Source organism: Stenella coeruleoalba (genome assembly GCF_951394435.1).
Source record: "Stenella coeruleoalba genome assembly, chromosome: 5".
In the NCBI taxonomy this organism is placed as follows: domain Eukaryota; kingdom Metazoa; phylum Chordata; class Mammalia; order Artiodactyla; family Delphinidae; genus Stenella; species Stenella coeruleoalba.
In genome coordinates, this window is record NC_137150.1 from 40323062 (window position 1) to 40339440 (window position 16379).

General features: G+C 42.0%; 1 protein-coding gene across 6 annotated transcripts in view; it reads left to right on the forward strand.

The window, feature by feature from the left end:
* SCHIP1 (schwannomin interacting protein 1) overlaps nt 1–16379 on the forward strand; it is a 125142-nt gene that overhangs the window by 62053 nt on the left and 46710 nt on the right. Inside the window, exon 1 of one of the 6 annotated variants that reach the window (XM_079921287.1) lies at nt 9602–9943. The exons of the other annotated variants lie outside the window; for them this stretch is intronic. Within the exon in view, the coding sequence (XP_079777413.1) occupies nt 9914–9943 (30 nt within the window). The 5' untranslated portion in view covers nt 9602–9913. Of the gene's footprint in view, nt 1–9601; nt 9944–16379 lie in introns of those variants that run through there. 6 annotated transcript variants of the gene reach the window in all.

Here is a 16379-nt window from a genome sequence, read left to right on the forward strand (position 1 = left end):
AGCATATAACAACATTTCAGCCCAAATGGTAGGGGTTCATTCCCTCATATCTATGCAAAGAACTTCTCTCTGCCCCCTTTTCCGACATCAGCATATTAATTTGTCCTGCCAGGTTAAGTAGTCTTTTACAGTTCTCAAAACTGAACTTGTAAATGTGTCATTGACCGTGGAGGTGGTGGCTCTGTACTGGTCTTGCTGAAAGTTCGTGCCTGTGCATGTCCAGGTGGGAAAAATGATCTGGGCTGTCCAAGAGGCCCAGCTGGGTTCAGTGCCAGGTTAGGGGCGGCACATCTGTTTGGCACATTCCACATCAAGCCTAACAGGTGGATTGTGCAAATCACAAGCGAACGCCCAATGTATCAAATGAGGTCTGGTTCCTGGTTGATGACGTATTGTCAGTTTGGGTAGTCTGTCTTTTCTTATCTTGTTTTTAATAAGAAATGTGAGCAGTTGCTGTATGTTATTCGTAAACCAATTTTGAAATAAATTTCTTGTGACTTTGCTTTCAAGCTCCCGGACATGTTTAATGAAGAATATCCAGAGATTGCAGCGTAAGCTATTATAAAGGACTGTTACCATTTGCAACCACTTATCTGTGCGAAACAGGATTCTCTTGGTGTGGCACAAACAAAATAAAGACATAAATGTAAAAATACAGTCGGAATAAGACTGTAACTGACTTCTATAAATTCTGTTTTCAAGTGTTTGTGTATAACAAAACAGCCTCATGTTCCCTGGGAGGGATTTAATAAGTAAATAATATCAATTGGAATGAAAAATAATTTTATTTTGATTAAAAACAATTTTGATGGTTTCGTACATTAGTTTTCACTTGAAAAGCAGAGTCTAATACTTAAAAAGTGACAGCCATTGACTCACAGTTGACTCGGGCAACTGTTTTTTAATATCTGAAAGGACACACACAGGTTTAACCGTCTGCAGAATGGTCAAAACTTCTGAGTAAATTAGTTGACACATACACTTGTAAGATTCTCAGGTAATTTTGTTATAAAGATAAGAAATTACAACCTATTTTTACCCTCCTCTCTCTTCCCATTTCTGGGGCTCAGATTATGTGGGAAGAAGCTGTGGGACAATACAAATACCAAGCATCCTTTTCCGTGGGAAATGACCTTGGTGCAATGGTAGCCCCCAAGTCCACTACCAGGCACTCCTCCAAGAAGTCTCAGAACAAATTAAGATACTCAAATCACAGCTGATTAAATCAATTTAAAATCTGTATCAAGATGCAAGGGAAAGAGATGGGATGAGCTGCCATACTTAGTGTGATATTGTGATGTGGTCTTCATCCCTGCTTCTGGCGCAGAGCTCCTAAAACCCTTGGAATTTCCTAAGTGTGCCATAAAGGTGTCTCTTGCTATGTTAGTCAGGTGACTTTTGAACATACCTCAGGATGGGGACCAGTTGCCTGAAGGGCCAACCAAGGGATTAGAGAGTTGGAATTTTCAGTGCCACCGCCCTGGCCTCAGAGAGGGGCTAGAGGTTGAATCAGTCGCCAGTGGCCTGTGATTTAATCAGTCACGCCTATGAAATGAAGCCTTCATAAAAATCCAAAAAGGACAGGGTTCAGAGAGCTTCCAGGTTGGTGAGCACTTTTAGGGAGAGTGGAATGCTCAGGGAGAGGGCATGAAAGCTCTTTGCCTTTCCCCATACTTTGCACTGTGCATCTCTCCCATCTGGCTGTTCCTATGTCCTTTTAAAATAAACCAGTAATCTAATAAACAAAATGTTTCTTTGAGTTCTGTGAGCTGCTCTAGCAAATTAATGGAACCCAAGGAGGGGTTCGTTGGAACCTCCCATCTATAGCCTGTTGGTCAGGAGCACAGGTAACAACCTGGGCTCGCAGTTGGCGTGTGAAGTGGGGAGTCCTCAACCTGTGGAATCTGATGCTATCTCCAGGTAGAGAGTGTCAGAACTGAGCTGAATTGTAGGACACCCAGTTGGTATCCAAGAACCTGTGTTTTCATGTAGGGAAAACCCCACCTCCACATGAATTGGAATTGGTGCCAGAATCCTACTTGGGATATGGTCCAGGAATGTGAAGGACCGCACTACCTGAGTCTTGGGTTATGCAGTATTTACATGTCCAGCCTTTCTGCCACAGCCACCTTCCCTGTTGATGATATGGTTACAAGTCAGTCTTGAGGTTGTAGAAGGGAAGCCCAATTAGATAGAAGGTGTCTGCCAATGACACACAACCTGCTTTATCAGAGACACAGGGGCAAGTCCCTCAGGCTCCCTCTGTAGCTTACCCCCTCACCTGATGAGCAGCTATGGAATTGTATTTCTTGGGCAGAGAACACATAGGGCCAGAATGGGTGTCACCAATGGGCAGTCAGTGTACCATCTAATGAATATTGAGTGCCTAGGGGTTATTTAGTGTGTCATGAATATTAGAAGCTTCTTTAGTCTTTCCATCCCTTTCTATGCTCAGCTTGATCTAGGTCTAACACATCCATTTAACTAACTTCTTTTTTTTTTTTAATTTTTATTTTATTTATTTATTTTTGGCTACATTGGGTCTTCGTTGCTGCACGCAGGCTTTCTCTAGTTGCGGCGAGCGGAGGCTACTGTTCATTGCAGCGCGCAGGCTTCTCGTTGCAGTGGCTTCTCTTGTCGCGGAGCATGGGCTCTAGGCACACAGGCTTCGGTAGTTGTGGCACATGGGCTCAGTAGTGGTGGCTCGCAGGCTCAGTAGTTGTGGCACACAGGCTCAGTAGTTGTGGCTCACGGGCTCTAGCGCACAGGCTCAGCAGTTGTGGCCCACAGGGCTTAGTTGCTCCGCAGCACGTGGGATCTTTCTGGACCAGGGATGGAACCTGTGTCCCCTGCATTGTCAGGCAGATTCTTATCCACTGCACCACCAGAGAAGCCTCTAACTTACTTTTTAATACTTCACATCTCATGAACTCTGCCTCATCGTCTAAATCTTGCGCATTTCACTTGTGTCTGACAAGCCACTACATATTCATTATCTACACTTAACACAGCTTATAAGTTTCGTCTAGCCCATTTGTTTTTCTTCTATAGCATTAATCAGCATTACTCGAATATTCTCAAGTAATAACAGCAACACCTTCTACAAAATATCTTAGACGAGCTTCCCCTACACTGGTCCGCCTCTCTGATTCCATTCTAGCCAGCCTCCCAGTCCTTGAGGTCTTCGCCATCCTTCCTCCTTCAAGGACCCAATCAAGATACTCACCCGGGCTTCCCTGGTGGTGCAGTGGTTGAGAGTCCGCCTGCCGATGCAGGGGACGCAGGTTCGTGCCCCGGTCCGGGAAGATCCCACATGCCGCAGAGCGGCTGGGCCCGTGAGCCATGGCCACTGAGCCTGTGCGTCTGGAGCCTGTGCTCCGCAACGGGAGAGGCCACAACAGTGAGAGGCCCACGTACAGCAAAACAAAAATAAAATAAAAGATACTCACCCACGTGTGCTCCTGCATCTTTCCCCGTCTCCACTACAATCTCCTCTTTACTCAACATTCCTTTGTAATTTCACTGCCCATATCTTCATTTCCAAGGCTGAATGAAGCCCTGTTACGTGATCCTGATCTAACTTGTCCAGGACCTGGCCTTTCCAGTTATTTCCCACCCACCATAGTCAATTTCTCCCTTCTTGCTGGCTCCTTCCCTGATGCCCACACAGACGTTTGGATCTCCTTATCTTAAAGACCAACCACCTCTCTGCTTCCATTATACACTCAAGCTACCACCCCAATGCTCTAATTCATCCACAACCTTCTTTACCGACTGCTCTCTACACAGTCCCTCAACTTCTTAACCACTTGTAACTCGGCTTCCACCCCTAACACACTAGTATTCTCTCAAGGAAAACTGATGACTTCCTCGTTGTCAAAACTTACGGCTTGGGCTTCCCTGGTGGCGCAGTGGTTGAGAGTCTGCCTGCCGATGGAGAGGACACGGGTTCGTGACCCGGTCCGGGAGGATCCCACATGCCGCGGAGTGGCTGGGCCCGTGAGCCATGGCCGCTGAGCCTGCTCGTCCGGAGCCTGTGCTCTGCAACGGGAGAGGCCTCAACAGTGAGAGGTCCGTGTACCGCAAAAAAAAAAAAAAAAAAAAAAAAAAAAAAAAAACTTACGGCTTTTGGTTGTGTTTCCCTTTCCACCTGTTAGTCTTTTCTGCTTCCCTGAGGTATTTGAAGCCGTGGAGCACCCTCCCCTTGACCCCTCACTCTGTTGGTTTTCCTTCTCCTCTCACCTTGTCGGCCACACCCCCTTTGCTTCCTCTTGCCCTCTGAATGCTGGCTTTCACCCAAGGGGATTGTCGTTTTCTATTGCAGCTATAAAAGATCACCCCAAACTTAGTGACTTAAGTCAATATACATTTATCATCCTATAGCTATAGTTCTGGAGGTCAGAAATCCCTAATGAATCTCACAAACTAAAATCAGGGTGTCAGCAGGGCTGCAATCCTTCTGGAGGCTCTAAGGGAAAATCCACTTTCTTGCCTTTTCCCTTTTCTAGAGGCCTCCCACATTCCTGGGCTTGTGATCCTTCCTGTGTCTTCAAAGCCAACAACGCTGGGCAGTCGGCTCACGCCAACTTGCCAACTATCCTTGCCAACCGGGACGCGGGTTCGTGCCCCGGTCCGGGAAGATCCCACATGCCGCGGAGTGGCTGGGCCCGTGAGCCATGGCCGCTGAGCCTGCGCGTCTGGAGCCTGTGCTCCACAACGGGAGAGGCCACAACAGTGAGAGGCCCGCGTACTGCAAAAAAAAAAAAAAAAAAAAAACCTCTTTGGTAGCACTTTACTCATTCGTCATTTGTATACTGCCTATTTCCCCTACCAAACTCCTTGGGGGCAGAAACGCTTCCTCACGTGGCACATAATAGGAATTTCTTTCAACCACAAGGTTGTAAGAGTAAAAGGAGATGTTGGGGAAAGTACTTTGTAAACTGTAAAGCCATTTTCTAAGGTTTGTCGTCATTGGTGACGCAGACTGTGATCTTCTTTGGGCAGGTTATTCAAGGACCCGATTGCCTTTGATGTGAACAGGATTAATTTTCCTCATAATTCCTTTTCCTCCCTTGCCTGGTAAAGAAGCACAACATAACACCATATAAAATGTCTACCTGCTTTCCACAGATTCCTAAGGAAAAGCTTAAAAGTTATTGCTTAAAACAATGACTTTCTTGCTCATCTTCCTCACCCCCAATAACTTCATTTTTCCCCAATATTTCATTACAAACTGTTTCAAACTGAAAAGTTTTTAGGCGAATCTCCATTTATGCACCATACAGATTCTGCAATTACTGTTTTACTAAACTCCCTTTGTCAACAGCTTTCCATCTATCCATCCATCAATTCATCTCATTTATTTGATGCATTTAAAGTGAGTTGCAGACATCCCTAAGACATCCCCTAAATACTTCAGCTGCATATCATTAACTGGATCTTTTTTTATTCTTTTGAGGTAAATTTTACATACAATGAAATGCACAAATCTTAAATGTATTATTCAATGAGTTTTGACAAATGTATACTCCTCTGTAAACCAGGCCCTTTCAAGTCATACAGCTTGTGCCAGAAAGTTCCCTATGCCCTTCCCAAGTCAGTCCCTGATCCCAGTAATTCATTTTTGAAACTGTATTCTCAGATGACCTGCAGATGTGACTTTTTAACCACTGTATTTACTACCCCCCGCAAAAAAAAACCTTCATTCTGTTGCTATTTCAAAATTTCATTTATTTTAATCTTTTTTTTCAGCATTTTTGAGGTATAATTGGCAAAATTTGTATATGTTTAAGGTGTACAGTGTGATGGTTTCACATTAATATACATTGTGAAGTGATCACCACAGTCAAGCTAATTAGCATTCATTACCTCACATAGTTACCTTTTATTTCTTTTTACCCCTCGCCCCCTCTCCCTGGCAACCACCTGTTTGTTCTCTGTATCTATGAGTCTGTTTCTGTTTCGTTACGTTTGTTCATTTGTTTTGTTTTTTAAATTCCACATATAAGTGGAATTTATGCAGTATTCCACGGTGGAATACTGCAGTGGAAATCATGCAGTATTTGTCTTTTTCTGTCTGACTTATTTTACTTAACATAATACCGTCTAGGTCTAAACATGTTGTCGCAAATGACGAGAGTGCCGTCTTTTTTTTAGGCTGAGTAATATATATATGCCACATTTCCTTTATCCATTCATCTGTTGGTGGACACTTAGGTTGCTTCTATATCTTGGCTATTATAAATAATACTGCAATGAACATAGGGGTGCATATATCTTTTCAAATTAGTGTTTTTGTTTTCTTGGGGAAAATACCCAGAAGTGGAATTGCTGGATCATATGGTAGTTCTATTTTTAATTTTTTTGAGGACTCTCCATTCTGTTTTCCATAGTGGCTGCACCAATCTACATTCCCACCAACAGTGCACAAAGATTCCCTTTTCTCTACATCCTCTCCAACACTTGTTATGTGTTGTCTTTTTGATGACAGCCATTCTGATGGATGTGAGCTGGTATCTCATTATGGTTTTGATTTGCATTTCCCTGATGATTAGTGATGTTGAGCATCTTTTCATGTGTCTGTTGGCCATCTTCATTCTGTTGCTATTAATTGCCACAAATGCAAAAATGTTTTTCTGGATTTAAAGACACAATAGTTTGCTTGGTGGCAGAAACAGGATCATTAGCTTAATGAGGAAATGCTCTAATGTTTCTTCTTTGAAAACATACCTTGGATTCGGATTCAGGTAGAACCACACTGCAACCTCCCTCTTACCTTATGATGGATTTTGATTTCAAGGCCAGCCTACATTGGCTCAGTCAAAGGGGGTTTATTTCTCCAAGTCTAGTGGCCCTCAATTTAGCATTTTTTATATGAACACACTCACAAAGAAAATGTGGAGGGTTTGTTTTTCTTTTTTCCTCTTACTTTGAGGCCTTTTTGCTGCTGTTGGAGGATTTATGTTCTTGGGCATGTCACAAGTCTCTTAGGCCTCAGTTTCCATATCTGGAAAATAACAGTTTATCTCTTGAGGTCCCATGTAAATCTGAAATCCAATACTTTTTATGGGAAGAGAAGCTGAGAAGAAAAAATAATCTCTATGCTACATAGATCACACTTAAACAGTTCATCAATATTTTTTAGTCCAAAAATAACAAATGTCACTGTAGCTTGGTAAGTAATTCTAGCTTAAATGTTCTTGGAACAGCTGGTTTCTGTTTAAAGTTTTTTGTACTAGCGAATCATAGTTTAAATTATAACACAAAGTCCTTTCCAATGAATGACTATAAAGGGAAGCTTGCTTGACATATTCCTTTTTTTTTCTTTCTTATCTTGTTTATACCTCTTGAGAGGTTTTTTGACAGGATTTAGGATACAATTGTCAGAAATCTGTTCTCCCCAGAGCCACCTCTGAGTCACTTCCACTATTTATGGAACAGCAACTGTGAAGAGTGGGATCATGTTTAGGCTTTTTTTTTTTAAAAGAAAAACAGCACATGATAAATGTCTTTAGGAGTTTATGTAATATATCCCAGAGCCTTCAGTTTTCAGAAGAGAACAGAGTCCAGGAAGCAACTTCTTAGACCTTTGTATAGCTTGAAATCATGTTCCCAAGCCTTAAGGTCGTAGATTGTCAAAGTAGTAACTTGGATAAAGTTTTAACAGCCTTTCAAGTAAAGCTGTTCAGTCTTGGAAAGTTGGGATTGTGTTTTATGTTCGGCATAAAATTTCCATCTGATCTTATTTGCTACTTTGCAAAAGGAACTTTTACTTCGGCTTACTTTTCCTTGCACATACTTCGGATTCCAGAGCCTTCATCTGGGCAGTTGTGTAGCAAGGCACTCCACAGCGAAGTCTGCCTCTGTCTCTGTCCTGTAGGGATTACTCAATAAGGAGGGATGAAATTTTGGATGGGGATATGTTGCATGTTATTTCCTTTCACTGGAGAGTTTCTGTCCTCCTTTCTTCATCATCTTTTTAAGAAGACTCATAATCTAGCTCAGGCTTCTGCTTTGTTCATCAAGCTCTCATTGTGCCACCCTCCAACGAACAGGCCTCAAAAGCCTTGCACATGTTAGGTGGCCTAGCTCTCTCCTAGATTCCAGAGAGAAGGCCTGTGAGCTTTGCAGGGTGCACGTCCAGAGTGCTTTTTCCTTTGAACCCATTGGGCCAGTGCTGAAATGCCAGCCTGTGAGATCATCGGCTGGGCCTTTCCTGCCACCTCTCCACTGTCCTAAACAGGAAGCTGAAGCCAGGCTTGTGAGCGTGTCTCGGGTTGAACTCAGAGGGCCACCTTTTCTCATGTCAGAATCTCAAATCACGAAAATTAAGAATATTTAGAAAAATAGGTTTGTTTCTTTCCGAGAAGCAGAGATGTTATAAAATTAAAAATATATCACCAAATATTCCTCACACAAACTCTCAGCATTCCTTAAGATCGAGCTTGATATGAAAACTTGTCAAACATGTTGATTCCATTCGTCGGGCAAAAAGTACTTGTTTTTCTCGATTAATAGCATAATGAAGACTTTACAGTTATTAGTAAGATTATTTAAGAAGATAGATAGATATAGCTATACCAAAATAGCTTAAGAATAATATCTCTATTGATTTTTTTATTTGATGGTTTAAATTCAGTCAAGATTTTATTGAATATCATTGATTTGCTCAGAGCCATCTTATTAAGAAATAGCAAGATGAGTTGCCCTATGGCGACTAAGAAATATAGATAAGAAGATTTTATTGTGTTTAGTTTTTAAATTATCTATCATTAAATTAGCTTCACGAATTTATAAGCCTAGTTGTTCCTCTTTCTATATCCTAAAATCCTAGAACCACCCTGAAGTATTTTAGAAATCGGCTACTCTTTTTACCAGAGACATGTATGGTCCAACTTGTATGTCCTTTGATTACTATCTGAAAGCCCAGAATCCTTTCCATTACTGTCTCTTAGGTGAAATGGTCAGTCTCTACAATCATATTGTGATATATTGGGGTTGTCTATATATTCAAGTCACAGCATTGGGCCATATACATATATGGCCTTACTGTCAAAAAAAATCTTGCAGTTTAGTTTCATTTTCATGAAATGAATTAATTATACTGACTTTAATACTTTAATAAGCTCCCTCCCTAAAAAATTATAGGAAAATTATTTCATCTTATTTCTGTTTGACTTAAAAAGCATGCTGATAAGAGCCAAAAAGAAGTGGGAAATCAAAAGAATTACAAAATAATATATTTTTTTTAAAGAGTGAAGGCCCTCCTTTTAGTCATAAAGTTGACAAACATTTCAGACACTCAACACAGAGAACATCCCTTCAGTGTCAATATTCAGAATGGATTGTTTTCCCTTTCGCCTGTTAAAAGTTATGAAATGATCCTTAAGGCCTCTCGTTTCATAAGCACCATGCAGGCAGCATCTGTGGGCAGGAAGGATGGTGCCGGAGGTTAGAAATGTTCAACTGCAACATTGATTTGTGTTTGTCTCTCTCTTTCTCTCTCGCCGGCCTTTTTCCCTTTAATGAGGACTAGAATGTTTCCACATCAGTTAACTGCCTTCATAAAGCACCAGAAGGTCACACCAGCCCCAGACTGATCCTTTCCTTTGTGCCTATAATATAATTGGCTGATTGTGCCAGTGATGAGCGCGCCCCCTCCCCCAGCCCGGTCCTAGCTCCATGTTTGTAAGCCTCACTGCTGCTTTCCGAGGAGAGCAGCTCGGCTCGCTGCGCGCTTCCCGGCACAGGCAGTGCCACTGCGCAGGTTGATCAGCGAAACAGCATCCATTTTAATCTGCGGGGAGCCCCTGCCTTCCCAGGGCTTGCTCTCCGCCAGCGGATGCTCCGCGCTTTCCCTCCGCAGCTTCGCTGAGCAGTCCTGTTTGGGGTCTGCGCCCTAGGATGCACTGAGATGGTACATCAGGAGAACTGTTCGTATCAGGTAAGATTTAAAGCCTGATTGTGAGGCCGGCATCCTTTGGGAGAGGAGGCCTTCCTCTTCCAAAGCAGCAGGTTGCCTCTTTCCGGATTTTCAAGGGATTTTGCTATCCTCCACTGCTGGCCTTCATCGCATACAGTATCTGAATTGTAATTAGATTTTCTGGGGAGTAATGGGGCAGAAAACACTGCTTCTTTGGCCTTTAAAGCATATGTGAAATCCACTGAGGTGATCTGTGCTTTGCACATTCTGTATGTCTGTGCAAATGAGACGAACTGCTTTGAACTGTAATTGAATTTCAGGCGCTTTGGAGAAGGAAAATCTATCTGGAATTTCACGTAGATAACAATGAAAAATACGATTTTTGCTCATTGCATAGGGTTGCGACTTGCTTCACATACAGTTTTTAGGATTGTCTTGAAGGAAATTATATAAATAGGAAGTAATAATTGATGATCTAAGAATTTTCAAAAATTAGCTGGCATGCACTTGACGTTTAAAGTTGCTCTTGTATGTCTCTCCAAACTTATTTTTACTAGTGTGTTGTTTTAAATGACTAGTAAATAAGAATTAAGGTACCAACATGCATAAAAAACTCCAAATAGAACATTTCTAGTAATACATACTCATCTGTGTGCTAATTTGCTCTCTGGAGTGTTGAAGTAAACACAGATGATTTCAGAAGACCAGTTCTAGAGCGTGACTGGACTGTGGAGGCAACATTGAAAGTATCCTCGTTGTCAACAGACAACGAGAATGTTCTCAGAGAAATTGCTCTTTGCAGCAGCAAGCATGGCTAGTCCAAGTCCTGGATAGTTAATATCAGGGTATCACTCAACTGACCGAGTTTAGAAGCTCTAAGGGACCATTTCTCTAGTCTAACAATGCCTCTTCCTTGTGTGAGGTAGGTTACCTGAGACCAGCAGGTGTTTCTCATAAGGTCGGGTTTCACAGTGGTGACTATATGCAGGCAGGAGAGTACATCTCACAAGACTCAAGGCAGTCGTTTCTCAGCTAAGTAATGTGTGCCTAGAAAGTGTATTTATCCACTTTTGCTCTGCTTAATAATTGGAATGTTGTAACTGTAGACTTGTCTTATAGTATTTTTATTTTATAGTACATTTAGGGCCATAGATCCTAAATATCAAGATGGTACTTCGTAGGAATTCTTTCCAAGAGAAAAGGGTCATGATCTGAGGAAACAACCAAAACTTACACAGAATACAGTTTGGGAGCGTAGTGTCAACATCCAGGGAGAGCCTAACCTACTTATGGCATGGCTACAGGTGATTAAATTACTATAATAATTAAGATCATTTTTCTGCTCAGTTTTCAGAGATGCTATGTAATTTAATTTTTGAAAGGCAAGATACTATAAGATTATTCCCTATATCTTTTCATTAGGTTGAACGTGGAATCACTGGTTTTACAAGTCAAAAATTGGTCAGATATCAGCAATTTCCTCTGGAGAGGAGAGATTTTTTAGCCTACTGCTTCCAGAGGAAGACGCATTGATTTTATTTTCTATGAACTACAACATATAACAGTCATTATGTGTTCGATAGTTTTGAAGTATTTATTGCTTATTTTCACAATAAAATTACATGCATTCGGCAGATAATAATAGGCAGTAGATTCTGCGTCTCCATGGAGTTTTATAGGACTATCTTCATGTGTATGTTCTTTTGAAATGCTCTCCCTTTATTCATAACTCAGCATAAACAAAAACATTAACCTTGAAGCCATGTCTCAATCCTACTTAGAAACCTTAGTTTTAGAACCCACTGGGCACCGTGTGCGTTTGGATTCAGCAAGGGCGGTGTCTCTAAGTTCTTGGCTTGATGTTGTCACGGTCACTGGTGATATCGACAGTTTGATGTTTTTCAGAAACTTCCCCTTTTCTGATGAAGGCTTTATTTATTTATTTACTTATTCTTAAGGATGATAATGCAGTGGTTAAAGCAAATTCCTCAAGGATAGCATCTTAGTAGAAGGAATTTATTTGTAGGGCTGATTTCTTTCCTCCATCGATGTGTACCAAGGTTTCTTAATGGAGAGCCCAGGAAGGGGGCTTCGGAGGCCATTCCCCTCAAACTTACTTGGGCATTTTGGTGCACGTGTCTAGATATATGTTGTTATTACTCTTGTTACCATCAGCAGCAGTAACGGCCTCCTAACTGGGGCTGCTTCTGCCCTTGCCCCCATTCCATAGTCTGTTTTCAACAAGTATCCAAAATGATCTTTTAAGACCTAAGTCAGAGCCTGTCACCCATCTCAAAATTCTCCTCCTCGACATAAAAGCCCATGTCCTCCCAGGGCCCCACATCACCTCACCCCTGATGCCTTTCAGAGTCCTCTCCCACGTCCCCCTCCCTCCGTCCCTTCCTCCCCTCCCCCCATGCTGGCCTGGCCCTGCACTTGCTGCCCCTCCTGCCTGACATGTGCTTCCTCCGGGTACCCTGTGTAGGGTTGCAGATTTAGCAAATGATCTGCAGTGTTTGGGGCATGTTTATATTAAAAAATTGTTCACTGTTTACGTGAAATTCAGATTCACGCGGGCATCCTATATTTGTCCTGTGGGTAACCTCCATGGCTTTCTCTCTCACTTTCTTCAGATCTTTGCTCAAATGTCACCTTCTTGTGAAGGCCTTCTCTGGACTTACTATGTCAACTTCCAACTCCCCAGTTCTATCCCAATATTTCTATTACACTTTATTTTTATATTTGGCATTCATTACCAGCCATCAGACTTTTACTCATTTGTCTATTTTCTGTCTCCCTCTCTCCATGGAAGCTCCATGAGGGCAGGGATTTTTAGGTTTGTGTCAATCTGCTCTCCCAGTGCTAAGAACAAGCTCTCAAATAAAATGGATGGGTGTGCCTACTGTATATAAAATTGACTAAGAAGAAAGACACTGTAAACATTCTATAGCATTGTGGTTTGTTACATTTTGATGGCCATTGGGGTGACTTTCAATCCTATTCCTATTCTAACCTCCTACCATTAATCTGCCCCGGTTTCAGTGATTGTGGGTCCAATTATCCCCTTAATTCTTGTTACTTTTCTCATCTGTGAAATGGGATTTTTCCTAGTTAACATCCTGGCATGAGAGTTGGCAGGTCCCTGCCAGAGGCCACCTTTCTGCATAAGCAAGTCAGTTACCATGAATTAAGAGCCATCTTCTCCCATGCACATAAAGGGCCCAGGAAAACCATGCATCACTTCACTTCCCAATTATTTATTACTAATATGTAGAAGTATAGCTGATTCTCATGTATTGCTTTTCCAAATAGATGACTGTTTTGAAAAAAAAAGTTTCACTGCTTCCAAGAGCTTGAAAACCACTGCTTGAGGTGGGTGGATGCACTGTGCTGTGAACGACTTAATCCAAGGAGGGATGATCAGAGAGAAATTCTCAGGCAGAATTTTTCATGGTTGTTTTGTTTTTAAAGGTTCTCACATTGTCATCATCTTCGTGTACTTTCCTCCCTCCAAGGGTTTACATTAGCACAGAGGTTACTGAGGCATGTGTTGTCATTTTCAGTCGTAGCCGTGTTAAAGGATAGAGCTATCAACCTCCATTTTCCAGTCTTGGGAGGAAGCCAGTCTCTTCAGGAAAGAGCCTTGCCCACAGCTTCAGGCCTGGCAGCCTTCGAGAGGCCAGACTCTTCTAAACGATCTCTGATAGAAAGCTTTGAAATATCATTAACTTGAAAGTACACGCTTAGGTCAAAGGGTCCATTTTGCTTAAAAACTCCCAAATATTTTCTCCTCTCTCCCTGCAGTTAATTTTGGAGATTGATGTGAATGGAAAGCCAGTGACACGCTTTTATCCCTTTCTTTCCATTGCTTAAGTTCCCTTATCACCACCCCAGATATAAACCACACCCTCACGTTCTTAGCTACCATAGGAATGGAGGAGAAAGAAAGTAAAATGGTACGTGAATGACTCTCGTCCTTTTCCTCCCTTGGGAGCATAAAGAAACTCTTCTTCAAATACACACCTGGTCTTGAAAAAGCAGAGGAGAAATCTTTGACGCTTCCGCATTTTCTTTAGGATAAATTTCCAACCCCTTTGTATGGCAGTCAAGGCCTAACCATGATCAGAACCCTGGGCAGAAACACTCCTCCCTCCAAGCCCTATACTCCTGCCCCCAAATTGCCATCAGTCCTTTTTCTTTGCTGTGATGCCTCAGCCTACAAAGTCTGCCACACACACACCTGCTTCTACCTGTTGCAAGCTGATGTACTCTGAGGCTCAAATGTCACCTCCTTCAGGAAGCTTTCTCCTTCTCAGTGCATTTTGCTTTTACTTCTGTTAGAACCCATTTACAGCTAGTGACATATAAGTCTGTCTCCCCCATTAGACAACAGGCTTCTTGAGAACAAAGACCTGATTTTCATTTCCTGCCCTGCAAACGGAGTATGTGTTCAATAAACGTGTGTTGGACTGAATCGCATCTTCTGCAGTTGGTGCTGTTCCGAGTCCCCAGGACGAGGATTTTGCATCAAAATACCAGAGAGAAGCTCAGATCTGTGCACTGCAACGGGGAGTTGGGGAAGCTGATCCTGGTATTCCTTATAGCTGGCTTACGAGCCTCTTGCCCAGTTGCCAGCAACCCATCTGCCGAGATGGGAGACACAGTGCAAAGAAGAAAATGAAAGAGACAGACACCCCCGCTTCCCAGAGACAATGCATTAAGAACACACCTCCATACCTACCTCTCCTTCACCAAGAGAATGTTTCCAAGGTGAACCTCATGGTCCATCCCCAAGTACTTTTTCAAAATACCTGTGGTCAGTTGAGGCAAATACTCATCCTCAAGCCACCTTTCTTAATATATTGAATTTTGCAAAGTTTTCAGAAATCTTTTTACCATATAGAGGGATAATTTTACTGGCTCCTGAAACACCAAATACCTCTTGGACAAAATGTTTCAGCCCAACTGAAGTGTCATACCCAGCACATAAAATAAAAGATGTCCTATATTGGTCTCAAATGATAAAACTAGGGGTTACCTCAGTTTAAATAGTACATTAAAAATTCTTGCTGGAGAAAGTAGTAAACAGCCCTTCATGCCCAGATTCTAGTGGGTTATTTCATGGTTAACAAAAGAAAGGAAATATAGTCTGTCCCTGTTGACACCAGGGCAAGGGAGGGCTCATTTCCCAAGTCCCTCTTCCTGTGAATGAGAAAACAAGGTATCAAATTTGACTACATTTAAGATTCCACTCAATTTAAGCCTGGTTTCATCCAGAGCAGGGAAAAAATATATTGACCTAATGGAGAGGGGGATTTCAAAGCATTTAGTACACTGTTTGATACAGGCTTTTAAATATAAGTTCAATGAAAAATAAATAAAGTTAAAGTCCAATGAAGTTATTTTTCCATCTTGTTCTATAGATTTTTATTTGATTGGGAAATTTTTTTCCCCATAGTTAAGTGCTGAAGAATTCTTTGTTTTCATTGTTTTGCCTGGTTGGGGTATAGTTGTGTTTTGCCTTGTTGAGATACAGTGTGTTTGTCTGAGGAGAGAGTAACATATCCATCACCTTAAAAATTAAGAAAATAGTTCTGGATGTAAACTCGTCTGCACTTGTTTTTAGGCTGTATATCTGAAAATCTAATGTTGTATATTTTTTACCACAAAAGGAGCACAGTGATAGGTGCCCAAATGCGGGGGGGAAATCATCTTAACAGGATTTCAGCATGGGCCTGATCTGAAATAGAAATTTAGCACAAGCACATCATTCCTATTTAAAGTAGCACTGGGGGCCTCAAACATCACGTTTTAGACATCAAGCGATTTTAAGAAATAAATGTGCATATGCATATTTTAAGCCAAAAGTCTAGTATTTTCTCTTGGAAAGGGGCTGGGGATAGAGGAGGGGAAGGAAATGGAAACATCACTATGATATATATCAGCGCATGCATGATTTTTGGAGAGTAGAGACCCCACCTTCGCACACACACACGCGCACACACACACACGATCGTAAACTAAGATTTCACATGCAGAAGCTCGACATCCATAGCGCCGTATTCTATTATTTATTTCTATTCTCTATACCAAGGGAAAATTGGAAATCTTGGTGTACTTAGTATTCCCCTGGGCACTATCTAGAAGCATCAGAAATTACCAAGCTTCCTGAAATAGAAAGTACTTTGACAAAATTGCTTGAATTCAGAAGAAAACAGCCATCCGAAGGCCTAGTGACAATCAGCGTAGGAGAGCCATTAAGGGGGAAAGAATGCTAAGAACACAGAAAAACATAATGAGGGCATTAATCCTGGTCTCCCTCGGAAGCCGTGCCGCCGTCATCCAAGCGACTGCAGTTGAGTCTCTTGTACTCAGGTCTTCAGCTGGGCAGAAAGCTTCATGTCTGTGGTCCTCAGTTTTTCTGATGTGGGTCAACGACTGGCACTCTGTCTCCTCC